The sequence below is a fragment of the Ranitomeya imitator genome, chromosome 6, assembly GCF_032444005.1.
Source record: "Ranitomeya imitator isolate aRanImi1 chromosome 6, aRanImi1.pri, whole genome shotgun sequence".
NCBI lineage: Eukaryota > Metazoa > Chordata > Amphibia > Anura > Dendrobatidae > Ranitomeya > Ranitomeya imitator.
The window spans coordinates 476,856,684-476,883,143 of record NC_091287.1 but is presented as its reverse complement, the minus strand read 5'-3'; the positions used below and the strand labels follow the sequence as shown (position 1 = coordinate 476,883,143).

The 26,460-nt window shown below is 47.4% G+C and overlaps 1 protein-coding gene across 2 annotated transcripts in view; it reads right to left on the bottom strand.

Annotated features, from left to right (window-relative positions):
- Positions 1–25,558, bottom strand: part of IMPA1 (inositol monophosphatase 1) — a 42,146-nt gene extending 16,588 nt beyond the window's left edge. The window contains exons 1-5 of one of the 2 annotated variants that reach the window (XM_069731562.1): positions 25,444–25,558; positions 22,660–22,725; positions 22,323–22,456; positions 20,313–20,417; positions 13,926–13,971 (exon numbers count right to left, since the gene is read on the bottom strand). In XM_069731562.1, the coding sequence (XP_069587663.1) occupies positions 13,926–13,971; positions 20,313–20,417; positions 22,323–22,456; positions 22,660–22,719 (345 nt within the window). In that variant the 5' untranslated portion in view covers positions 22,720–22,725; positions 25,444–25,558. The remainder of the gene's footprint in view (positions 1–13,925; positions 13,972–20,312; positions 20,418–22,322; positions 22,457–22,659; positions 22,726–25,443) is intronic. The other variant, XM_069731563.1, reaches the window with a different exon arrangement.
- Positions 25,559–26,460: the final 902 nt, after the last annotated feature.

Sequence of the window (26,460 nt, the reverse complement as noted above, 5' to 3'; positions counted from 1 at the left end):
GTCGCGGCGACCAAAAAAACGTAATTCTGGCGTTTCGATTTTTTTTCTCGTTACGCCGTTTAGTGATCAGGTTAATGCTTTTTTTTTATTGATAGATCGGGCGATTCTGAACGCGGCAATACCAAATATGTGTAGGTTTGATTTTTTTTTTATTGATTTATTTTGATTGGGGTGAAAGGGGGGTGATTTAAACTTTTATATTTTTTTCAAATTTTTTTTAACTTTTTTTTTTTAACTTTTGCCATGCTTCAATAGCCTCCATGGGAGGCTAGAAGCAGGCACAGCACGATCGCCTCTGCTACATAGCAGCGATCTTATGTTCGCTGCTATGTAGTAGAAAATCAGGTGTGCTGTGAGCGCCGACCACAGGGTGGCGCTCACAGCTACCGGCGATCAGTAACCATAGAGGTCTCAAGGACCTCTATGGTTACAATGGAGAAGCATCGCCGACCCCCGATCATGTGACGGGGGTCGGCGATGCGCTCATTTCCGGCCGCCCGGCCGGATGCGGTAGTTAAATGCCGCTGTCTGCGTTTGACAGCGGCATTTAACTAGTTAATAGCGGCGGGTGAATCGCGATGTCACCAGCCGCTATTGCGGGCACATGTCAGCTGTTCAAAACAGCTGACATGTCCCGGCTTTGATGCGGGCTCACCGCGGAGCCCTGCATCAATGCGTACTATCCCGTCCGAGGTCAGTAAGGGGTTAAACACTACACTCTATACCTTAGAAATCTAAAATAATCTGTCATTCTGCAAGGAGCTTCTTTCTGCTCAATATGGGTTTGTGGATTTAAAAAAAAAAAGTTATTTACTACTTTATCTTGTACAATTATCAGGTAATCATTTATGGCGACTGAAACTCCTATGATTACAGTAGGTTAAAGTGAACCTGTCAGCAGTTTTGGTCGATATATAAGATGCGGCCATCACCTTTCAGGGTTGATATACAGCATTCTATAATGCTATATATCTGCCCCCAACCCGACCTGTAAGAGAAAAAAAATAAGTTTTATTATACTCACCTGCGGGGTGGTCCGGTCCGATGGGTGTCACTCTTCTTGGTCCGGCGCCTCCCATATGCCGCCTTCCTGCTTGCTTCGTGTGGCCGACACGACCCTGCACCATCCACACAGGCTCCCCGGCATCGCGCTCCTGCGCAGGCGTACTGCTCTACCCTTTTGAGCCACCGGGAAAGGTCAAAAAGGCCCGGCACCAGCGCACTGCAGTACTTTGATCTGCCCTGCGCCAGTTATATGCTGATGTCAGAGATTGACAGCGGCATTTAACAGGTTAACCGCCACGGGTGGATCACAATTCCACCCGCACCTGTGAGAGCCAAATGTCAGCTGTTCACAACAGCTGACATGTGCCGGGAAAGATGTGGGCTCACCACCGGAGCCCACATCAAAGGGAGGGACACAACATGCGCAGTACATGTACGACGCATGTCGTGAATGGGTTTTAAAAAAAAAAGTAGTACATAAAACATTTAAACGTCCATTTCCTTTACATACTAAAAAGACTTCCTCTTGTGCATTAAATACCATGAAAAACAATATATATATGTATACATATACAATTTCTTTCCTGGTACAGTTGCAACTGTTCTAAACAGTGATCCGCCGTTTTACCCACGATAAGGAGATCGTCGAGGTAGGGGATTACCAAAATGTCAGACTCATGTAGGTGGGCCATGACCTCAGCCATGACCTTAGTAAATACCCAGGGGGCGACCGATATGCCAAAAGGGAGGGCCCTATACTGGAAATGTCTGACCACCCCCTCTAACTGGACCACTACCCTCAGGAATCGTTGGTGTCCTGTATAAATGGGGATATGGGAATAGGCGTCCTTTAAATCCAACACCACCATGAAGCAGTTTTTAAACAGTAATTTTACTGCAGTATTAATAGTCTCCATTTCAAACGGTTGTATGGTCAGAAAATTGTTAAGAGCCCTAAGGTTGATAATGGTTCTGAAGAGGCTGTCTGGTTTACGTATTAGGAATAGAGGAGAGTAGAATCCTTTACCCCATTCTCCTTCCGGAACCTCTGATAGGACCCTCTTACTGAGCAGGTCGTGAATTTCCGTTTCCAGGGCCACCTGTTCTGCTGGAGAGGACCTGAGCGGGGTAACTCTGAAGAAATTATGAGGGATAGAGAACTCTAGCCGTAGACCTGTAGCTATTATTTCCAAAATCCAATTGCTCCTGGAAATTTTTGACCAGGTTGGGTAGAAGGCACATAGTCCACCTCCCACCGGGGCGACTAGTCAATGGGGTGGCTTTTTGATCTCACGGGATGGTTCCTGGTGTTCCCCACCTCCAAACATGAATCCAGTACCTTTTTTCTTGTTATCGTCCCATCTGCATTGGTCCCTGGCTGGCCTTCTGCGAAAGAACATTTTCCCTGTGAAATGACGCCTATAAGAAGTGTCCGGTAGACTGGGAAATTTCTTTTTCTCGTCTCCGGCCTTCTCCAGCAGTTCATCTAGAACCGGACCGAACAGGTATTCTCCTTCGCACGGAATAGAGCAAAGACGGGATCTGGCCTGGATGTTGCCGGGCCAACACTTCAGCCATAGGGCCCTGTGTGCCGCATGATAACCCTGCAGCCCTAGCTGCCATCCTTGCAGAATCTGCGGACGCGTCGGCGAGAAAAGCAGCGGCATTCTGGATTGTCGGCAGGGATTTTAACATGGATTCCCTAGAGTCTCCATCTTCTAGCTTAGACTCTAGCTGGTCCAGCCAGACCATCATCGATCTGGCTGCGCATGTCGCAGCTACTGCAGGTCTTACAGCACCAGTCGACATCTCCCAAGTTCCTCTAAGAAACGAATCTGCCTTCTTATCAAGAGGATCTTTTAAAGAAGCCATGTCATCGAAGGGAATCGAGGATTTTTTAGAAGCCTTAGCTACCGCTGCGTCTACTTTTGGCGCCTTATCCCACGTGCTCACCAAAGGGTCTTCAAAGGGATATCTCTGTTTAAAAGCCGGTGGTAGGGAGCCCTTTTTTCTGGCTTTTTCCACTCTCTTTTGATAAGGTTCTGAACTCTATCATTAAGTGGAAATGATTTACGTTTTTTCAAGTCTAGACCGCCGAACATTAGGTCTTGCACCGAAAGTTCTGGTTTTTCGTCAGCCACCCACATGGTGGATCTGACTGATTTAATCAGCCTGTCCATCTAGTCTAGCGGGAAGCAAAATCGATTAGCATCCTCCTCTGACGAGAATGCAGAGGAGATGGAGGCTCCCGAACCACATTCTTTCCTAGGGGCAGTAGATGAATCTGAAATGCTAGGTTCCCTTCTCCTCTTGGAAGGCTCCACTTGGGACAAGGATATTAGGGAATCCTTTACTTCTCTCCTGATGCTCTCTCTAAGGTTTGAAGTAAAACCGGGAGACTCTTCCGCCACCTATGGGAGCAGAAAGAACACTATGCAATTTAACAAGTACTATCGCAATAAAATATATATATATATATATATATACACATATATATTTTGTGTGTGTGAATATATAATAAATATATATATATATATATATATATATATATATATATATATATATATATATATATATCACTTTCTTTTTTTGGACTAATTATATATATATATATATATTATATTATATTATATTATTATATATTCACACACACAAAATATATATGTAATAATATAATAAATATATATTTATATTTTGTGTGTGAATATATAATAATATAATAAATGTATATATAAAAATCACTTTCTTTTTTGGACTATATATATATAGTCCAAAAAAGAAAGTTATATATATATAAAGTTTATATATATATATATATATATATAGTGTGAATATATAATAACTAGCTATTGAACCCGTTTATATTGGTATATGGTCTCCATCCTGGTATGTGCTGCTCCATCCTGCGCCCCCATGCTGTCATGTGCTGCTCCATCCTGCGTCCACTGTTATGAGCGCCCCCATCCTGTCATGTGCTGCTCCATCCTGCGTCCACTGTTATGACCTGGTGGTTAGGAGCACCCGGAATGACCTGATAGTTAAACCTCATACAGGACGAGCTCTGGGATGTGGGAGCTCTGCTGACCGCAAGCCCTAATCCTATCACACACACTAAAAATAGCCGTGGAGCGCTCCTGACCAGACCTAGGCGCCTCGTCACAGCCTAAGAACTATCTAGCCCTAGAGATAGAAAATAAAGCCTACCTTGCCTCAGAGAAATTCCCCAAAGGTAAAGGAAGCCCCCCACATATATTGACTGTGAGTAAAGATGAAAGTCACAAACGCAGAAATGAAACAGGTTTCAGCAAAGGGAGGCCAGACTTACTAAATAGACAGAGGATAGGAAAGGTAACTTTGCGATCAGCACAAAAACCTACAAAAGACCACGCAGAGTGTGCAAAAAGGACCTCCGCACCGACTCACGGTGCGGAGGGGCCACTCTGCATCCCAGAGCTTCCAGCTAGCAAGACAAAATCATGATAACCAGCTGGACAAGAAAACAGTGAACAAATAATGACTATCAGGATGATAACCAGCTGGACAAGAAAACAGTGAACAAATAATGACTATCAGGAACTTAGCTTCTGCAGGAGAAGGCAGGTCACCAGAGAGATCCAGGAGCGAACTGAAGCAATGCAAAAACATTGACAGCTGGCATGGAGTAACGATCTGAGGGAAGTTAAATAGAGCAGCCAACCAAAGGATAAACCATGTCACCTGTGTACGGAACCTCAGAAGCAGCAGCTTCACTCATAGCCACCAGAGGGAGCCCATAGACAGAACTCGCCGAAGAACCATTCACGACCACAGGAGGGAGCTCGACAACAGAATTCACAACAGTCCCCATCCTGTCATGTGCTGCACCCATCCTGCGCCCCCATTCTGTCATGTGCTGCTCCCATCCTGCGCCCCCATCCTGTCATGTGCTGCTCCATCCTGCGTCCCCATCCTGTCATGTGCTGCACCCATCCTGCGCCCCCATTCTGTCATGTGCTGCTCCCATCCTGCGCCCCCATTCTGACATGTGCTGCTCCCATCCTGCGCCCCCATTCTGACATGTGCTGCTCCCATCCTGCGCCCCCATTCTGACATGTGCTGCTCCCATCCTGCGCCCCCATTCTGACATGTGCTGCTCCCATCCTGCGCCCCCATTCTGACATGTGCTGCACCCATCCTGCGCCTCCATTCTGACATGTGCTGCACCCATCCTGCGCCTCCATTCTGTCACTGGCTGCTCCCATCCTGCGTCCCCATCCAGTCATGTGCTGCTGCCATCCTGCACCCCCATTCTGTCATGTGCTGCTGCCATCCTGCGCCCCCGTTCTGTCATGTGCTACTGCCATTCTGCGCCCCCGTTCTGTCATGTGCTGCTCCCATCCTGCGCCCCCGTTCTGTCATGTGCTGCACCCATCCTGCGCCTCCATTCTGTCACTGGCTGCTCCCATCCTGCGTCCCCATCCAGTCATGTGCTGCTGCCATCCTGCACCCCCATTCTGTCATGTGCTGCTGCCATCCTGCGCCCCCGTTCTGTCATGTGCTGCTCCCATCCTGCGCCCCCGTTCTGTCATGTGCTGCTTCCATCCTGCACCCCCGTTCTGTCATGTGCTGCTGCCATCCTGCACCCCCGTTCTGTCATGTGCTGCTCCCATCCTGCGCCCCCGTTGTCATGTGCTGCTGCCATCCTGCGCCCCCGTTCTGTCATGTGCTGCTCCCATCCTGCGCCCCCGTTCTGTCATGTGCTGCTCCCATCCATATGCCCCATACGCTGCTCCATAAAGGTTTATGACCCCCATCAGGTGGCGTAAGTAACAAATAGCTGTGGCATGAAGTGCCACAGCCTCATGGCACAGCAATTTGTTACTTACGCTACCTGATTCTTTTCCGGCGCCATTGTCTTGCTCCTCCTGGTGCCAGAATCGGCGCCTGCGCAGTCTGTGCTTTCCGGCGCCATTTTCTTGAAGACACACTGCTGTGTGTCTTCAAGAAAATGGCGCCGGTAAGCGCAGACTGCGCAGGCGCCGATTCCGGCACCGGGAGAAGCAAGACAATGGCGCCGGAAAGGAATGGCGTAAGTAACAAATTGCTGTGGCATGAAGTGCCACAGCCTCATGGCACAGCAAGTTTTTACTTACGCTATTCGTTTCGGGCGCCATTGTCTTGCTCCTGGTGGCGGAATCGGCGCCTGCGCAGTCCGCGCTTTCCGGCACCATTTTCTTGAAGACACACAGCAGTGTGTCTTCAAGAAAATGGTGCCGGAAAGCGCGGACTGCGCAGGCGCCGATTCCGCCACCAGGAGCAAGACAATGGCGCCCGAAACGAATAGTGGAAGTAAAAACTTACTATGGCGGCGGATTATTTGCATAATCAGGGCGCACATATGTAGACGGCGTCTCCGTGCTCCCGACCCCCACCTCTCGGCGGCATTTTTTCTATAATGTAACGCTAGGAGCGTCGCGCCTGCGCAGTCTATTAAGGCTTCGGACAGAGTGACGCTCCCAGCGTTATATTATAGATATAATAAATATATATATATTGTGTGTGTGTGTGTGTGCGCATGTGTATATAAATATATATATATATATATATATATATATATATATATATATATATATATATATCCTTTTCTCCCTACCGTCTGTCGCACACACGACTGACACAGTCTTTTAGGGTAGGCGTCTGGCAAAGGGCAACCACATAGTGCACACTTCTCTTTCTTTCCTTTACCAGCGCATTTTTTCCCCTAAGGTGAAAACATAGGAAACGACTGCATCAGCACGTTCACGAAGGTCTCTTACCCAGGCAGCAGCGGTAGGTACCGGATTACTAGGGGAGCAAACCGGATCCTTCAGTCTAGATGAAGTCCTGCGACTGGGCTATCACTGCGTCCGTGGGTCTTCTGCTCGGGGTTTGCATGGGTTTACCAGCGTCCGACTTCCGGTCCCGGCCCCGCCGCGTCACTTCTGGCGCCGGAAAGAGCACACAAGGACGCTGTCATGATCCTAATGGCAGGGGATCACAAAAGGACAAGCACAAAGAACAAAACAAGCTCTAGGGTGATGGAAACTGAGCTGACCGCGATCCTGAACCTCAACACACAACTAGCTGTAGCCGGGGAACGTGCCTACGATGATTCTAGACGTCTCGCGCCAGCCGAAGAACTAACTTTCCCTATTAGAAGAAACACAGACCTCTCTTGCCTCCAGAGAAACACCCCACAGAAATAGCAGCCCCCCACATGTAATGACGGTGAAATGAGAGGAAAGCACATACGTAGTTATGAAAACAGATTCAGCAAAATGAGGCCCGCTAAAGCTAGATAGCAGAGGATACAAAAGTGAACTGCGCGGTCAGCGAAAAACCCTACAAAAAACCATCCTGAAATTACTTGAACTCATGTTCCAACTCATGGAACATGAGGAGTAATATCAGCCCACTAGAGCAACCAGCAAAAAGGAATCACATATCTGCAAGCTGGACTAAGACTAAAATTAAGCAAAACGTGGAACAGGAAAATCAAAAACTTAGCTTGTCCTGAAGAATACAGAAGCGGGAAGCAGAGGTAACAAGACACACTGATTACATTGATAGCTGGCGAGGAAATGACAAGAAAGCCAGGTTAAATAGGAAACTCCCATATCCTGATAGAACAGGTGGACACCAGAAACCGCAGAGAACAAAGTCACCCAGTACCATCTGTAACCACCAGAGGGAGCCCAAAAACAGAATCCACAACAGTACCCCCCCCCCTTGAGGAGGGGTCACCGAACCCTCACGAGAACCACCAGGGCGACCAGGATGAGCCCTATGAAATGCACGGACCAAATCAGCAGCATGAACATCAGAGGCAACCACCCAAGAATTATCCTCCTGACCATAACCCTTCCATTTGACCAAATATTGGAGTTTCCGTCTGGAAACACGAGAATCCAAGATCTTCTCCACAACATACTCCAATTCTCCCTCCACCAGCACCGGAGCAGGAGGCTCAAGCGAAGGAACAACAGGTACCTCATACTTCCGCAACAATGACCGATGGAACACATTATGAATAGCAAACGATGCCGGGAGATCCAAACGAAACGACACAGGGTTAAGAATTTCCAAGATCCTATAGGGACCGATGAACCGAGGCTTGAACTTAGGAGAAGAGACCTTCATAGGAACAAAACGAGAAGACAACCACACCAAGTCCCCAACACGAAGTCGAGGACCCACGCGGCGACGGCGATTAGCAAACTGCTGAGCCCTCTCCTGGGACAACTTCAAATTGTCCACCACATGACTCCAAATCTGATGCAACCTATCCACCACCATGTCCACTCCAGGACAATCAGAAGGCTCCACCTGACCAGAGGAAAAACGAGGATGAAACCCCGAATTACAAAAGAAAGGAGAAACCAAGGTAGCAGAACTAGCCCGATTATTAAGGGCAAATTCGGCAAGCGGCAAAAAGGTAACCCAGTCATCTTGATCAGCAGAAACAAAACACCTTAAATAAGTTTCCAAGGTCTGATTAGTTCGTTCCGTCTGGCCATTCGTCTGAGGATGGAATGCAGACGAAAAGGACAAATCAATGCCCATATTAGCACAGAACGTCCGCCAAAATCTAGACACAAACTGGGATCCCCTGTTAGAAACGATGTTCTCCGGAATCCCATGCAAACGAACCACGTTCTGAAAAAACAGAGGGACCAACTCAGAGGAGGAAGGTAACTTAGGCAAGGGTACCAGATGAACCATCTTAGAAAAGCGGTCACACACAACCCAGATGACGGACATTTTTTGAGAGACAGGGAGATCCGAAATAAAGTCCATGGAAATGTGCGTCCAAGGCCTCTTCGGGATAGGCAAAGGTGACAATCCACTGGCCCGAGAACAGCAAGGCTTAGCCCGAGCGCAAACTTCACAAGACTGCACAAAAGAACGCACATCCCTCGACAAGGAAAGCCACCAAAAAGACCTGGCCACCAAGTCTCTAGTACCAAATATTCCAGGATGACCTGCCAACGCAGAAGAATGGACCTCGGAGATGACTCTACTGGTCCAATTATCCGGAACAAACAGTCTTTCAGGCGGACAACGATCAGGTTTATCCGCCTGAAACTCCTGCAAAGCACGTCGCAAGTCTGGGGAGACAGCCGACAAAATCACCCCATCCCTAAGGATACCAGTGGGCTCAGAATTTCCAGGGGAGTCAGGCACAAAACTCCTAGAAAGAGCATCCGCCTTCACATTCTTTGAACCTGGCAGGTATGAAACCACAAAATCGAAACGGGAGAAAAACAGTGACCAACGAGCCTGTCTAGGATTCAGACGCTTGGCAGACTCAAGGTAAATCAGATTTTTGTGATCAGTCAAGACCACCACACGATGTCTAGCACCCTCAAGCCAATGACGCCACTCCTCAAATGCCCACTTCATGGCCAAAAGCTCTCGATTACCAACATCATAATTCCGCTCAGTGGGCGAAAACTTTCTAGAAAAGAACGCACATGGCTTCATCACTGAGCAATCGGAGCTTCTCTGTGACAAAACCGCCCCCGCTCCAATCTCGGAAGCATCAACCTCAACCTGAAAAGGAAGCGAAACATCTGGCTGACGCAACACAGGAGCAGAAGAAAACCGGCGCTTAAGTTCCTGAAAGGCCTCCACAGCCGCAGGAGACCAATCAGCAACATCAGCACCCTTCTTAGTCAAATCCATCAAAGGCTTAACAACACTAGAAAAATTAGTTATGAAACGACGATAAAAATTAGCAAAGCCCAAGAACTTCTGTAGACTCTTAAGAGATGTAGGCTGCGTCCAGTCACAAATAGCCTGAACCTTGACGGGATCCATCTCAATAGTAGAAGGGGAAAAAATATACCCCAAAAAAGAAATCTTCTGGACTCCAAAGAGACACTTTGAACCTTTTACAAACAAAGAATTGGCCCGCAGGACCTGAAACACCTTCCTGACCTGCTGAACATGGGACTCCCAGTCATCCGAAAAAACCAAAACATCATCCAAATACACAATCATAAATTTATCCAGATATTCACGGAAAATATCGTGCATAAAGGACTGGAAGACAGAAGGAGCATTAGAAAGTCCAAAAGGCATCACCAAATACTCAAAATGGCCCTCAGGCGTATTAAATGCGGTTTTCCACTCATCACCCTGCTTTATCCGCACAAGATTATACGCACCCCGAAGATCAATCTTAGTGAACCATTTAGCCCCCTTAATGCGAGCGAACAAATCAGTCAACAATGGCAAAGGATACTGATATTTAACTGTAATCTTATTCAAAAGACGGTAATGTATACAAGGCCTCAAGGAACCATCTTTTTTGGCCACAAAAAAAAAACCTGCTCCCAAAGGGGACGAAGATGGACGGATATGTCCCTTTTCCAAGGACTCCTTAACATAATCCCGCATAGCAGTATGCTCTGGCACTGACAGATTGAACAAACGACCTTTAGGAAATTTACTGCCAGGAATCAAATCTATAGCACAATCGCAATCCCTGTGAGGAGGAAGCGAATTGAGCTTAGGCTCCTCAAAAACATCCCGATAATCAGACAAAAATACCGGAACCTCAGAAGGAGTAGATGAAGCGATAGAAATCGGAGGTGCATCATCATGAACCCCCTGACATCCCCAGCTTAACACAGACATCGTTTTCCAGTCCAAGACTGGGTTATGAGTTTGTAACCATGGCAGACCAAGCACTAAGACATCATGTAAATTATACAGTACCAGGAAGCGAATCACCTCCTGATGAACGGGAGTCATACGCATGGTCACTTGTGTCCAGTACTGAGGTTTATTCATAGCCAAAGGTGTAGAGTCAATTCCTTTCAAAGGAATAGGGACTTCCAGAGGCTCCAGACTAAACCCACAGCGGTTGGCAAATGACCAATCCATAAGACTCAGGGCAGCGCCTGAATCCACATAGGCATCGATGGAAATGGCTGATAATGAACAAATCAGAGTCACAGACAGAATGAACTTAGACTGTAAAGTACTAATGGCAACAGACTTATCAACCTTTTTTGTGCGTTTAGAGCATGCTGATATAACATGAGCTGAATCACCACAATAAAAACACAACCCATTTTTCCGCCTATAGTTTTGCCGTTCACTTCTGGACTGAATTCTATCACATTGCATTGTCTCAGGAGCCTGTTCAGAAGACACCGCCAAATGGTGCACAGGTTTGCGCTCCCGTAAACGCCGATCAATCTGAATAGCCATAGTCATAGACTCATTCAGACCTGTAGGCGCAGGGAACCCCACCATGACATCTTTACTGGCCTCAGAAAGGCCATCTCTGAATCTTGCAGCCAGGGCGCACTCATTCCACTGAGTAAGCACCGACCATTTCCGAAATTTCTGACAATATATTTCTGCTTCATCTTGCCCCTGAGAGAGAGCCAATAAAGCTTTTTCAGCCTGAATCTCTAGGTTAGGTTCCTCATAGAGCAAACCCAATGCCAGAAAAAACGCATCCACATTGAGCAACGCAGGATCCCCTGGTGCCAATGCAAATGCCCAATTCTGAGGGTCACCCCGCAGGAAAGATATAACAATCTTGACTTGCTGAGCAGGGTCTCCAGAAGAGCGAGATTTCAAAGAAAGAAACAACTTGCAATTGTTCCTAAAATTCAGAAAACTAGATCTATCTCCAGAAAAAAACTCTGGGATAGGAATTCTAGGTTCAGACATAGGAGCATGTACAACAAAATCTTGTATATTTTGAACCTTAGCAGCAAGATTATTCAGGCTGGAAGCCAAACTCTGGACGTCCATGATAAACAGCTGAGGTCAGAGCCATTCAAGGATTAAGAGGAGGTAAGACGCAGCCAGGCTGCAATTAAGGCTATGCAGCAAACTCTGAGGGCCCCCTCAGAAAAAAAAAAATAAAAACTTCCTCAGACTACTTTTCCTCCTACTTCAGCCAATACGATTACCACTTTTTGGCCGGCTATACTGTCATGATCCCAATGGCAGGGGATGACAAAAGGACATGCACAAAAAAACAAAACAAGCTCTAGGGTGATGGAAACTGAGCTGACCGCGATCCTGAACCTCAACACACAACTAGCTGTAGCCGGGGAACGTGCCTACGATGATTCTAGACGTCTCGCGCCAGCCGAAGAACTAACTTTCCCTATTAGAAGAAACACAGACCTCTCTTGCCTCCAGAGAAACACCCCACAGAAATAGCAGCCCCCCACATGTAATGACGGTGAAATGAGAGGAAAGCACATACGTAGTTATGAAAACAGATTCAGCAAAATGAGGCCCGCTAAAGCTAGATAGCAGAGGATACAAAAGTGAACTGCGCGGTCAGCGAAAAACCCTACAAAAAACCATCCTGAAATTACTTGAACTCATGTTCCAACTCATGGAACATGAGGAGTAATATCAGCCCACTAGAGCAACCAGCAAAAAGGAATCACATATCTGCAAGCTGGACTAAGACTAAAATTAAGCAAAACGTGGAACAGGAAAATCAAAAACTTAGCTTGTCCTGAAGAATACAGAAGCGGGAAGCAGAGGTAACAAGACACACTGATTACATTGATAGCTGGCGAGGAAATGACAAGAAAGCCAGGTTAAATAGGAAACTCCCATATCCTGATAGAACAGGTGGACACCAGAGACCGCAGAGAACAAAGTCACCCAGTACCATCTGTAACCACCAGAGGGAGCCCAAAAACAGAATCCACAACAGGACGCGCAGGGAGGCTGTGGCACGGCGCCGCCGGCCGGCCGACCCCGCCACGTGCCCCGGACAGGATGACTGACGGGACGCAGGGCTGTTTGTTGAGGCACCGAGGAAACTGGACGGACACGGGGGGATGGGGTGGGGATTCGGTGGGTAATACTCACCACTGTCGCTTGCAACCGGAGACGGACATCCTCCGGACTCCGCTCCACTCACTGCCGTGGAGCCCTACCCTGGACCCACCGTGGCGCTTCCAGGGACCCGCACTGACCGAGGTAGGAGACCCCCTCGCTACCTGTGTCGGACAGCCGGCCTGGGTATCTCCAGATGAAGTACAGATATCTGTAGGGCAACCTGTCCTCCAGGAACAGGAATCTAACTGATGCACGGGAGAGGTGCCGCCCTTATGTATCTGTAGGTTTCCTGTTCCTGTAGGGCGGATCCCCTGTCTCTGTGGTGCTGTCATGGACGACCGATAAAAATAACATTTCCCACATGTGTACCTTACATCAGCACAATTCTGGAAACAAAATTTTTTTTGTTAGGAAGTTATAAGGGTTAAAAGTTGACAAGCGATTTCTCATTTTTACAACAAAATTTACAAAACCATTACAGAATGCTGTAGATAAGCCTGATGCCGGTAGGCTTAGCTCAACTTCCATTCTTCCATTCTGGGGGTGACAGGTTCCCTTTAAAGAATATTGGAGAGGTTGGGGGAGGGAGAAGTGACGAGCAGGCAAGAGAGCACTCACCCCTGAAAGAGACATCACCGCCCTGAAAAGGGACATAATTACATCTGTTTCAGGGGTTGGCCTGGTCTCTATTCTGATTGCCAGCGTCTCTCCTTTACAAGGTGCACTGACAGTGCGCTCTCTTTCCGGCTCATCACTTCTATATAGAGCCAAAGAGGGAGCGCACTGTCAGTGTGCAATCAAATATAGAGCAAGGAGTACATACTGAGCATATGACAGAATTGACGATCAGCACATACTCAACAGAGCAAGGACTAAACTAGTCCCTGAAACAGATGTCACTGATGACGATTCAGTGTGGAGAAAAAAAGCTGTGACAGTAACCACAGCCCCGGACTTCTGATGAGGTTCTGTTAAAGTAACCCAGCATGCACTGGGGATTCTAAACCAAGATGACATTGGAAGTAAAAAAAAAAAAAAAAAAAAGCTTTGAAGTTACCAAATCAACTCACCTGCTTATTCACTGTGAAACCGATTGATACAGCCACAAAGGGAAACCTTGACAAACGAGAACAAATGGAACCATTAATACAGTGTGTCACAATGTATACAGATGCACCAAACCACAATATAGTCCATACCAGTAACATCCAGGGAGCTGGATTCAATTAAATTCTTGAGGACCATGGTATTTTGGGTTTTAATGACTTAGCAATTTTGTATTTTTCTATTGTCCATTCCATTTCTTACATGAAAAACTCTGGATAAAAAGTGTGTACAGAGGAGAATGCTACCAAGGTGTCCTTCCCAACCACAAAGGGGATCTTTGCTCTCTCCTGTTCTCTGACACTGATTTATGTGATCGGTACATCTATGATTTCTATGTAATTAATTTGCATTTTATTGCATGCAAAAAAGTATTTGACACAATAAAAAAATAGAGCTTAATATTTGATACAGAAACCTTTGCTTGCAATTACAGAGGTCAGATGTTTCCTTTAGTCCTTGACCAAGTTTGCACACTCTGCAGCAGGGATTTTGGCCCTTTCCTCCGTATCTTTCAAGTTTTGGGGCTGTCGCTTTGCAACATTTGAGTTTCAGCTCCCTCCAAAAATTTTTTATTGGGTTCAGGTCTGGAGACTGACTAGGCCACTGCAGGACCTTGAAATGCTTCTTATGGAGACACGCCTTAGTTGCCCTGGCTGTGTGTTTCGGGTGACTGTCATGCTGGAAGACCCAGCCATGACCCATCTTCAAGGTTGTTGGCCAAATCTCACAATACATGACCCCATCCACCCTCCCTTCAATATGGTGCAGTCATCCGGTCATCTTTGCAGAAAAGCACCCCTAAAGTATGACATTTCCTCCACCATGCTTCACGGTGTGGAGGGTGTACTTGGGAGTTGTACTCATCCTTCTTCCTCAAAACACGGCGAGTGGAGTTGATTTTGGTCTCATCTGACCACATGACCTTCTCCCATGCATCCTCTGGTTCATCCAGGTGGTCACTGGAGAACTTCAAACGGACCTGGACATGTGCTGGAGTGAGCAAGGGGAACGTGTGTGCCCTGCAGGATTGTAATCCATGACGGCATATTGTGTTCCTAATGGTAAGGTTTGAGACTGTAGTCCCAGTTCTCTTCAGGTCACTGAACAGGTGCTCCTGTGTAGTTCTAGGCTGAATCCTACACTTTTTTAGAATCATCCTTACCTCATGAGGCAAGATCTTGCATGGAGCCCCAGCCCAAGGAAGATTGACAGCCATTTGTGTTTCTTAACATTTTTCAATAATTGCGCCAACAGCTGTTGCCTTCTCACCAAGCTGCTTGATTATTGTCCTGTAGCCCATCCCGACCTTTTGCAGGCCCACAATTTTGACTCTGGTGTCCTTAGACAGCTCTTTGGTCTTGGTGGAGAGACTGGAGTATGGTTGATTGAGTGTGTGGACAGGTGTCTTTTATACCATAAATACAATAAAATGCAAATTAGTTATGCAAAAATCATACAATGCGATTTTCTGTTTATTTTTAGATTCTGTCTCTCACAGTTGAAGTGTACCCAAGATACTAAAATCACACATCCTAGATTTCACTGCGTGAAATATTCCAGTTGCAAATCTTTATTCATTACATAGTGGAATGTGTTGAGAACGATAAAACATAAAAATAATCAATGTAAATCAAAATTATTATCCCATGGAGGTCTGGATTTGGAACGATACTCAAATTCAAATTACAGGTTGATCCAACTTCAGTGGAAATCCCTCAAGACAAGGAAATGATGCTCAGTAGTGTGTGTGAGGCCTCCACAAGCCTGTTTGACCTCCCTACAATGCCTGGGCATGGTCCGGCTGAGACGGCGAATGTTCTCCTTGATTAAAGCGTCAAGCCAACTCCTGGACCATCGGTGGTGCAACGTGGCGTTGGTGGATGGAACGTGACATGATGTCCTACAGGTGCTAGATTAGATTCAAGTCTGTGAAACGGGCGGGCCAGTCCATAGCATCAATGTATTCATAATGCAGGAACTGTTGACACATTCCAGCCTCATAAGGCGTAGCATTGTCATGCAGCAGAAGAAACCCTGGGCCCACTGCATCTGGTCTCACAAGGGGTCTGAGGATTTTATCCCGGTACCTAATGGCAGTAAGGGTAACGCTGGCGAGCACATGGAGGGCTGTGTGGCGCTCCAAAAAAATACCTCCCCACACCATTACTGACCCACTGCCAAACCAGTCATGCTGGAGGATGTTGCAGGCAGCAGAATGTTCTCCACTGGGTCTCCAAACTGTGCTACATCAGGCATATGTGCTCAGTGTGAACCTGCTGTCATCAGTGAAAAGTCCAGGGCACCAATGTCGAATCTGCCAATCTTGACGTTCTCTGGCAAATGTCAATCGCCCTGCATGGTGTTGGACTGTAAGAACATCACCCATTTGTGGATGTTGGGCCCTCATACCACCCTAATGGAGTCCGTTTCTGACCGTTTGAGCAGACACATGGATGTTAGTGGCCTGCGGCCTGCTGGAGGTCGTTTTGCAGGACCCTGGCAGTGCTCCTCTTGGTCCTACTTGCATAAAGGAGGTGGTACCGATCCTACTGCTGGGTTGTTGCTCTCCTACAACCCTCTCCACCTCTCCTGGTGTACTGGCCTGTCTCCTTGTATCTGCTCCATGCTCTCGCCACTGTGCTGACAGACAGCTACCCTTCTTGCTACAGCTCGCATTGATGTGCCATCCTGGATGTGCTTCACTACCTGAGCCACTTGTGTGGGTTGTAGAAACCGCCTCATGCTACTGTACAGCACCTCTAGGGGTGAGAGCAATGACAAAATGCAAAAATGATCAAAACAGCTGTCAAAAAGGTTGGCTTGCTAATTGAATATAATTTCTAAATGCTGTCTGTTCCATTTGCACAACAGCAGGAAAAATGGATGAATCAGTGTTGCTTCATAACTGAATAGGTGGATTTCACAGAAGTGTGATTGACTTGGAGTTACATTGTGTTTAAGTGTTCCCTTTATTTTTCTGAGCAGTAGGTGCATATATAATATATGGTAATAAAATATAGTGTATGTTTAATATTCTTGCACACAAATTTAGAAATGTGCATGCTTCCCAAATGAAAAATAAAAGCCATTGTTACAGCTAGACAGTGAGGCTCAGCCATTTTAGATAGTGTAGTATTTCTATCTAGGTCATTATGTAGGCTTTTGTCTTCAATAAGTTTTCTATTAGTTTATAATGGTTGTAAATGGTTTTCTTATTTACTGCGATTTAACTCAGAAATTGGATCTCATCGTGATGGATGCATGGAAAACATCGGACTGCAGTTGGATGTCATCAAAGTGCAGTCCAATTTCTGCAGACACACACACAATGGAAAAGATGAAAAATCTTGTTCTTCATTTTCTCACCTGCTCTATGATTCTTTCGGACGAGAGAATCGAATCACACTATGACGATACTTGGCTCAAACTGTAATCAAAGTACCATTAGCATAATCGATCAGATTCTCTTGCATGAGGGAATCTACTGTCATGTGACTATGCTCATTCACACAGTAAATACCGTATATAGTGGAAGAATGTGATCTATATTTTCTGTGGAATCTCTAGTAGAAATCTTGGACCAACCCGTGTGTTTCTGGAACGGATCTGCAGTTTCAATTGCTGCCAGTGAACATGTGCATTTTGCTTTGTCTGTAAGTGCACGTAGCAGAGCTGAGGGTGTATAGTATACCCTGCAGAGACACTAACCATAGATTTATATTACATCCATATTCTACCCTGCTACATTAAAAATTAGTGATAATGACTCCTCCACTTTACACCACCAGGGACTTTTTCATTAATAGGAAAAATGTTTTTCCTATTTTCTGCTCTCTAAACCTGGGATGCGTCTTATAGTCTGAAAAATATGGTATATTCATTTTTGTTGTTGATGGATTTCTAAAAAAAAAAAAAATCTGCCATGTCCTTATTTTTTGCAAAACACTTACTCTACACTAAAAATGATGCTCTGTATTCAATGGGATGGTATACATACAGCCCCAAAGACGTATGCTTTATAAATAAATGTTTGATGGGGGGGGAATAAAAACTACTTTGGTGCAAGTTATTTTTCCTTTGACAGTCATATTTAAGTAGAATATACATATTTGGAGAATGCGGACGTTTCTCTGAGCCACAGTCTTTATTGGGACTATGGGGTGCACATAATTACTTATTAACATTCAATGGCCGTTGTGAAGCAGTGACCCCTGTTGCAGCTAGGGGGCACTGTATGTTCTCCTTAGAATAGGCACGGAGGCGTATTGAGGCCATGGGAGTATATGGCAGTCACAGCCGTAACTGTGATAATGAGACGGTGACTGAATGGCTGGTATGTGTCGTAGAGGAGAACCTCTGCGCTGTAAGCCAGTCATGTGGTTGTTATGGGACCTGTAGTCCCACAAGTCTTTGTGTAATTGTAAAGGGAGGCTTACAGAGATAGTCAGAGAGCTGGGCGGGACTGGCTAACCACACACACCTCCCACCTATGGGGGTGGCTACAGTGATATAATGTGCCTGAGGTCTGGTCACATGGTCAGAGTGTATGGACCTGAAGGATCAGAGTGTGAGGTCCTGGTTGGCCTCTGTGTTGGAATGTCCCGGGAGTAGGGCTGGATTCCTGAAGAGCACAGGGTGAGGCCATGGTCCTGCAGAGCCTTTGACGGCTACGGTGTTGGGGAAGCTACCGTCATTCGGTGGGTCTGGAACTGTCGGGTGGCTTGGTGAGCAAGTCATTGTCCAGGACGGTGATCCCAGTTAGGCAGCTTCCCTGGGAGAGAGGACTGACGAGGAGTCAGCATGTGGAGCAGGAGCTCTTGTAACGTAACTCCAGATAAAGGGGGATATGGGCAGATGAGTATCTGCCAGTGGAACAGACTGTTAGTGCCTATGATGTTCCATGGAAGTTAATGAACTGTGTGGTCTCCGACAGTAACTGGATGAAGTGAGGTCCGGCGTGCTTAGAGACTGCAACTTAATGTCGTGCTATGGGAGTAGAGACATTGATGTGGCGCACGGACACCCCTGGGAGCTAGTCAGAGGAGTACTGGCGGGTGTAGTGTCTGAAAAGTGATTGAAGCCGTGTACTATGAACTATGTGTGTGCGATGTATAGCATGGCGGTTTATGATGCCTAAATAAACCGCATAGACTGTTTTGTGAAAAAAACGTGCCCATGTGCCTTAATCCCGTTGCTAAGCGAGTGTCCTCAAACACATGCAGTAAGCGCTATCTTACACCTTACACCGTGTAGGCGGAGCGGTGTAGTCTGCTTTAGGCACGGGCTGCGGCTCTACCTTCTGGTGACTGACACCTTTTGATGCAGAGTAAATGAAGAAGGCTAGTAGGACCCTACGCTTGACTTGTGCTGCACCTTATAATGGATGATTGTGTGGCAATGACTCCAAGACAAAGCAAAGAGACGATGCTGGAAGAAGGAACTGTTCTTTATACTGGCTTACATAGAGTAAAACAAACCTAGTGAGACATTCCCTTTAAGTAACTCTCTTAAAGGGGTTGTCCACTACTAGGACAATCCCTTCGTAAACTAAATGCTTAGCCTTGACAAAATGAAAAAACTATACTCCCCTCCTGCGCCGGCTCCGTTCCAGCGGTGTCTGCACTCACGATCCCAGGGTTGTGCTGCCGTGAACTGACATGTGATGCCCGGCGCCCAATCAGCGCTGGAGTCACCGTCTCCGCACAAACTGATCATGAAGGGGAAATCCAGGCTGCAGCTGATCTCAGACATCCAATTCATTTCGACAGGAGGCGAAGACAGCGACACCAGCGCTGACTGGGTGCCGGGCATCACGTGTAAAATTTACATTTTACTTTTTTCACAACAAATTTACTTTGGAACCTAACTTATTTTCACAAGGGTATTTGTTGTATGTGGGGGGGGGAAAGCCACTGTTTTGGCACATGTCATGGTTCAGAAGGGAGTGGGCACCATTTGACTTTTTGAACGCAAAATTGGCTGGAATCAAAGCGTTTGGGGATCACATCAGAGGAGAAATAAATGGAAAACCATTTCTTTTTTCCTGCGGTCGCCATTATTCCGTGAATAGGGGCAATCGCAACACTGGGGACAGTGTAAACTGACAAATCATGTTCTCCAGGGTCTCAGCTACCCCCGGTAACAGAGACCCTGGAGATTTTCCGACGCAGGGGGGGGCGCTATACCTTTATTTCTCAACGCCGTTAAAAAGTGGTGCTGAGGAATAAGCACCCTTAACTGATGCTGTTAAAAAGACAAATCAGTGGTCGCTAAGGGGTTAACTTACAGGTGATTAGTTCCCTAACCCATACCTATAGGCTCTTAAACTGTGCCCTAATTCACAAATGTACCTGTGAACAAAATTAGTGGTGCCATCAATGGGATCGATAATCCACGTTGGGTTGTCCGTCAAAGTGCTCCCCTGACCTGCAGCCACGGATTCCTCGCCAATAAAACTGGAACAGATAAAGGAAATATTTCAGACACGTGTCGTGCACCATAATTTCAGGGCGGGATGGTCAGGTACAGCAAGTGCTCTTTGACCTTCCAAATACATAGCAGTGACATTGCAAGTAACTGCAGACACAGCTAGGAAACCTGCCAGGCAGAATAAGGTTTTCCAATAATCCAGACTTCACAAAAGAAAAGAGAACTAAATATTTAGGGGGTATAGAACTGGATATATCTGAGCCAGGTGACTGATGTAGAGAGCCATAAAATAAACATGGCCTCTCTTACATATAGGCAATCCATGTGAAAATCAGTGGGGCCCAACTCTCAGTCCCTCTTCTTCTCCCCCTGTATACAGCCTCATCCTGTAGAACACATCATGGGGTGCATTAAAAGAGGTCTGGATACACATGATGAGAGCATTATACTGCCTCTGTACAAATCCCTAGTTAGACCGCACATGGAGTACTGTGTCCAGTTTTGGGCACCGGTGCTCAGGAAGGATATAATGGAACTAGAGAGAGTACAAAGGAGGGCAACAAAATTAATAAAGGGGATGGGAGAACTACAATACCCAGATAGATTAGCGAAATTAGGATTATTTAGTCTAGAAAAAAGACGACTGAGGGGCGATCTAATAACCATGTATAAGTATATAAGGGGACAATACAAATATCTCGCTGAGGATCTGTTTATACTAAGGAAGGTGACGGGCACAAGGGGGCATTCTTTGCGTCTGGAGGAGAGAAGGTTTTTCCACCAACATAGAAGAGGATTCTTTACTGTTAGGGCAGTGAGAATCTGGAATTGCTTGCCTGAGGAGGTGGTGATGGCGAACTCAGTCGAGGGGTTCAAGAGAGGCCTGGATGTCTTCCTGGAGCAGAACAATATTGTATCATACAATTATTAGGTTCTGTAGAAGGACGTAGATCTGGGGATTTATTATGATGGAATATAGGCTGAACTGGATGGACAAATGTCTTTTTTCGGCCTTACTAACTATCTTACTATGTTACTATGTTACCGCTGCTTCCTGCCATGAGCTCTGCTCGAAAATGAAGGAGGCTCCAGGGCTTTCTGTGGTCGCCCCTCACATTAAACACTCTATAACAGGGCAGAGCTATGATGGAAGGATGCCAACTGAGAGACTGCACATATCACACCAGGGCCATTTGTACTACCATAGGAGAGTTTCAATAGCAACAGGAGGGAAAACAGAGCTTGGAGGGGCGGTGATAGGTGCTAAACGGGGCCGATTTAATATGGGTTATATTTGCACAAAAATTAGTAGATGTGTACATTATTACAAGACCACATTGTGATTTATGGAATATCCCTTTAACGCTATCCTATCAATTTTCCAGTTTTGGGAGACCCCTTTAATGCACTTGTTACAGACTGACCAACAGTAAAGTTTGCACAATAGAAATAGTGCACATTTTAAAGCTACACTTTTAAGAAATTCTGCAGATATTTTCTAATCTTCGCAAATGGATCTATAAGGCCCGATTCACGCTGGTCTTATCATGGGGCATGCTGGAGTCAGACGCTCCCGATTCAAGGAGAGGCATGGGATCAGGAGTGCCGTAAGAGTGGCGCACACCTGTGTGTGCGCCTCGCCAGAAATCCTACTCCAGTCCCTACAGGAGTAACATTTGTGGCACAGCGAATGCCACTGCTCTTCACGAATTTGATGAGCAGTGGTCTCCACGCCCCCCGGCCAGTCCCAACCATTTTAGTGGAGAAACTAATGAACACACCAACAGTTGCAAAAATTAGGTGTAAGTAGGAGTTGTGCCTAAACTTTGCGATTTTTCAAAAGCTTTCATGTCAGAATTCTAGGGTGAAAGCTTTGATAAATCAGGCGCATAAGCTCGACAAAATTATTCAATAACTATATATAGCCTTGCCTGTGAGACGGATATTTCTCTCGGATGGAGGAGATGATCATCTCTTCAACTTTCTGATCTGTAGCCGTCACTAGATCTGCCGGTGAGCTCTTCACCATCACAGAAACGTCCTCTTTCAGTGCTGCACACACCACCTGCAAAGCATTGGACCCACCATTCTTATAGCAGTGCTCCCCAGATTTCCTTCACATTGCCCAATCCCCTACACAATACTGAGGAAAGTCTGAATACATGACCTGTGGGTGGGCCTGGTGGACAGGAGTTGGGGGGCACTGTTATAGCGCAATGTAGACAACTAAAGGAAAAACTAATTCTAATGACGTTCTTGGATACATACCGCTCCGGCTTTTCTTGCCACTAGGACAGCAAACTCCATACACTCTTGCCATTCTGCCATTTTGACCTAGATAAAAAAAAAATATTGGAATTGCGCTGTTGAGTCCTAAACATTTGTCGATAATGGGTTTTTCAGTACTTGGGTGAAGTGCCTGAAGTGATAGGATGTTATTCCTTCCATAAGACCACAGGAATGGCAAAGTTTGGAGCGCTAAGTAATGCCAAGTTATTTTAGAGGGCTGCCATTCGTTAGAGCAAAAGGCTGAGAAGTAATAGAAGCGCAGAGAAGTAATAGAAGCGCAGAGAAGTAATAGAAGCGCAGAGAAGTAATAGAAGCGCAGAGAAGTAATAGAAGCGCTGAGAAGTAATAGAAGCGCTTAGAAGTAATAGAAGCGCTGATAAGTAATAGAACTGCTGAGAAGTAATAGAACCGCAGAGAAGTAATAGAACTGCTGAGCAGTAATAGAACCGCTGAGAAGTAATAGAAGCGCTGAGAAGTAATAGAAGCACTGAGAAGTAATAGAACCGCTGAGAAGTAATAGAACCGCTGAGAAGTAATAGAACCGCTGAGAAGTAATAGAACCGCTGAGAAGTAATAGAACCGCTGAGAAGTAATAGAACCGCTGAGAAGTAATAGAACCGCTTTAAGCTTCTCACACAAACAAGGAGTGCTCCGAAACTAACACTGATTTACGGTAATCCTAAGTTTCATTTTAATGTAATAATCTAATTGCTCTTCTAATGTACTTTCATTAAAATCTCCCTACTCAAACCACTTTATATATATATGTTACTTTTTTTAAAACTTGCTATTTGATGCTTTGAGAATCCCAGTGCATGCTGGGATACCCAAAGGAGATGTAATTAGAGGGCAGAGAGTGCGGTCACTGCCGCAGCCTCTGTCCCACCCTGAAAGGAGGAGTCATTTGTTCCCCAGTGCCGCACTTCCAGTACTGTGGCCGGGCGCCGCCATAACAATGTTAACCGGACTCAAAGCTTGTTCTTTTTCGGTTGATGAAGCCACATTAGGGCTTGTGGTAGGCGATGGCGGATCAACAGGCACACACTGGTCGCAACCATTTAAAAGCCGCTGTTTGACAGCGCCTACATGATTCATCCAGTCACTGGAGGGGGGGGGGGGGGGGTGGCAGGCGCTTCATCCAATCACTGGAGAGGGGGGGGGGGCTTCAGCCAGTCACTGGAGAGGGGGGGGGGCAGGCGCTTCAGCCAGTCACTGGAGAGGGGGGGCAGGCGTTTCATCCAGTCACTGGAAAGGGGGGGGGGTCAGGAGCCTCAGCCAGTCACTGGAGAGGGGGTCAGGAGCCTCAGCCAGTCACTGGAGAGGGGGTCAGGAGCCTCAGCCAGTCACTGGAGAGGGGGTCAGGAGCCTCAGCCAGTCACTGGAGATGGGGTCAGGAGCCTCAGCCAGTCACTGGAGGGGGGGCAGGCATTTCATCCAGTCACTGGAAAGGGGGGGGGGGCAGGAGCCTCAGCCAGTCACTGGAGAGGGGGTCAGGAGCCTCAGCCAGTCACTGGAGATGGGGTCAGGAGCCTCAGCCAGTCACTGGAGGGGGGGCAGGCATTTCATCCAGTCACTGGAAAGGGGGGGGGGGCAGGAGCCTCAGCCAGTCACTGGAGAGGGGGTCAGGAGCCTCAGCCAGTCACTGGAGGGGGGGCAGGCATTTCATCCAGTCACTGGAAAGGGGGGGGGGGGGGGCAGGAGCCTCAGCCAGTCACTGGAGAGGGGGTCAGGAGCCTCAGCCAGTCACTGGAGGGGAGGCAGGAGCCTCAGCCAGTCACTGGAGGGGGGGCAGGCGTTTCATCCAGTCACTGGAAAGAAGGGGGGGGGGCAGGAGCCTCAGCCAGTCACTGGAGAGGGGGTCAGGAGCCTCAGCCAGTCACTGGAGGGGGGGGGGGGGCAGGCGCTTCATCCAGTCACTGGAGAGGGGGAGGCAGGCGCTTCATCCAGTCACTGGAGAGGGGGGGGGGGCAGGTGCTTCATCCAGTCACTGGAGAGGGCAGGCGCTTCATCCAGTCACTGGAGAGGGCAGGCGCTTCATCCAGTCACTGGAGAGGGCAGGCGCTTCATCCAGTCACTGGAGAGGGCAGGCGCTTCATCCAGTCACTGGAGAGGGGGGAGGGCAGGCGCTTCATCCAGTCACTGGAGGGGGGGGGGGGGCAGGCGGTACATTCAGTCACTGGAGAGGGGGGGGGGGCAGGGCAGGCGCTTCATACAGTCACTGGAGAGGGGGGAGGGCAGGCGCTTCATCCAGTCACTGGAGAGGGGGGAGGGCAGGCGCTTCATCCAGTCACTGGAGAGGGGGGAGGGCAGGCGCTTCATCCAGTCACTGGAGAGGGGGGAGGGCAGGCGCTTCATCCAGTCACTGGAGAGGGCAGGCGCTTCATCCAGTCACTGGAGAGGGGGGAGGGCAGGCGCTTCATACAGTCAATGGAGAGGGGGGAGGGCAGGCGCTTCATCCAGTCACTGGAGAGGGATGGGGGGCAGGGCAGGCGCTTAAAACAGTCACTGGGGGGGGGGGGGCAGGCGCTTCAGCCAGTCACTGGAGAGGGATGGGGGGCAGGGCAGGCGCTTAAAACAGTCACTGGGGGGGGGGGGGGGGCAGGCGCTTCAGCCAGTCACTGGGGGGGGGGGGGCAGGCGCTTCAGCCAGTCACTGGGGAGACAGAGGGGCCCAGGTTTTATTTGCACACATACAAGGCTTGCAGCACAAGTACAGCTCTACTCCTTATCGGCGTCACCAGAACAGATTCCATACAGGACTTGCCTTTCACTCACCGTTATCTCAGTGACGGAAATCAGTCGCGTTATTACCGGCACAGCCTTAACAAGGGAACCAGCCCCAGGGACAGAGCCGGCTTCCTGATTTACCGCGCATGCGCCGGCTCCTGGGCTCACTCTGCTAATACCGCCTAGTACTGGGGCGGTCCCGGCCATTAACGCTTCGTTATCCCCGTGTCTTGTCATGTTAGAAGAAGACGGGAGCAGCCACACATACACCACAAAGACAGACGTATCTATTATTATTATTATTATTTAGAATACAAATAAATACACACTGGCGCTCCACCTGAGAAGAAAGAAGAGACTCCGTAAAAGCGGCAGAAGCTGCTGGTGATGTGACGGTCTGCGCACCACCCTAGTGCTGGGACTATAGAGAAACTGACTAACCAGGACCTGCTATGTAGATGTTTGTGGTGTCAGTTGTGCAGAAGTTGTGCTGGAGGGGGCGCCACTGTGCTAATAAGAAAAGCAGAACGGACAGTAGAATGATGCTGTCAATTCGCTTAGAGACTATAAGGCTGTGTGCACACGATGCAGATTTGGTGCAGAATTTTCTGCATAAAATCTGCACTAAATCTGCATCTCCTGGCAGAATCCGCAGGTGCGTTATTTGCGCGTTTTTGGTGCGTTTTTTGCGCGTTTTTTTCCAATGGATTTCTATTATGGAGGGTGCAGAAACGCTGCAGAACTGCACAAAAGAAGTGACATGCACTTCTTTCAAATCTGCAGCGTTTCTGCGCGGATATTTCTGCACCATGTGCACAGCTTTTTTTTTGTCACATTGATTTACATTGTACTGTAAGGGTATGTGCACACGATGCAGATTTAGGCTATGTTCACACCTTGCGTCGGGTCCCTGCGGGTTCTCCCGCAGCGGATTTGATAAATCTGCAGGGCAAAACAACTGCGGTTCTCCCTGCAGATTTATCGCGGTTTGTTCCGCGTTTTCCGCTGCGGGTTTCCTCCTATACTATTGATGCTGCATATGCAGCAATATGCA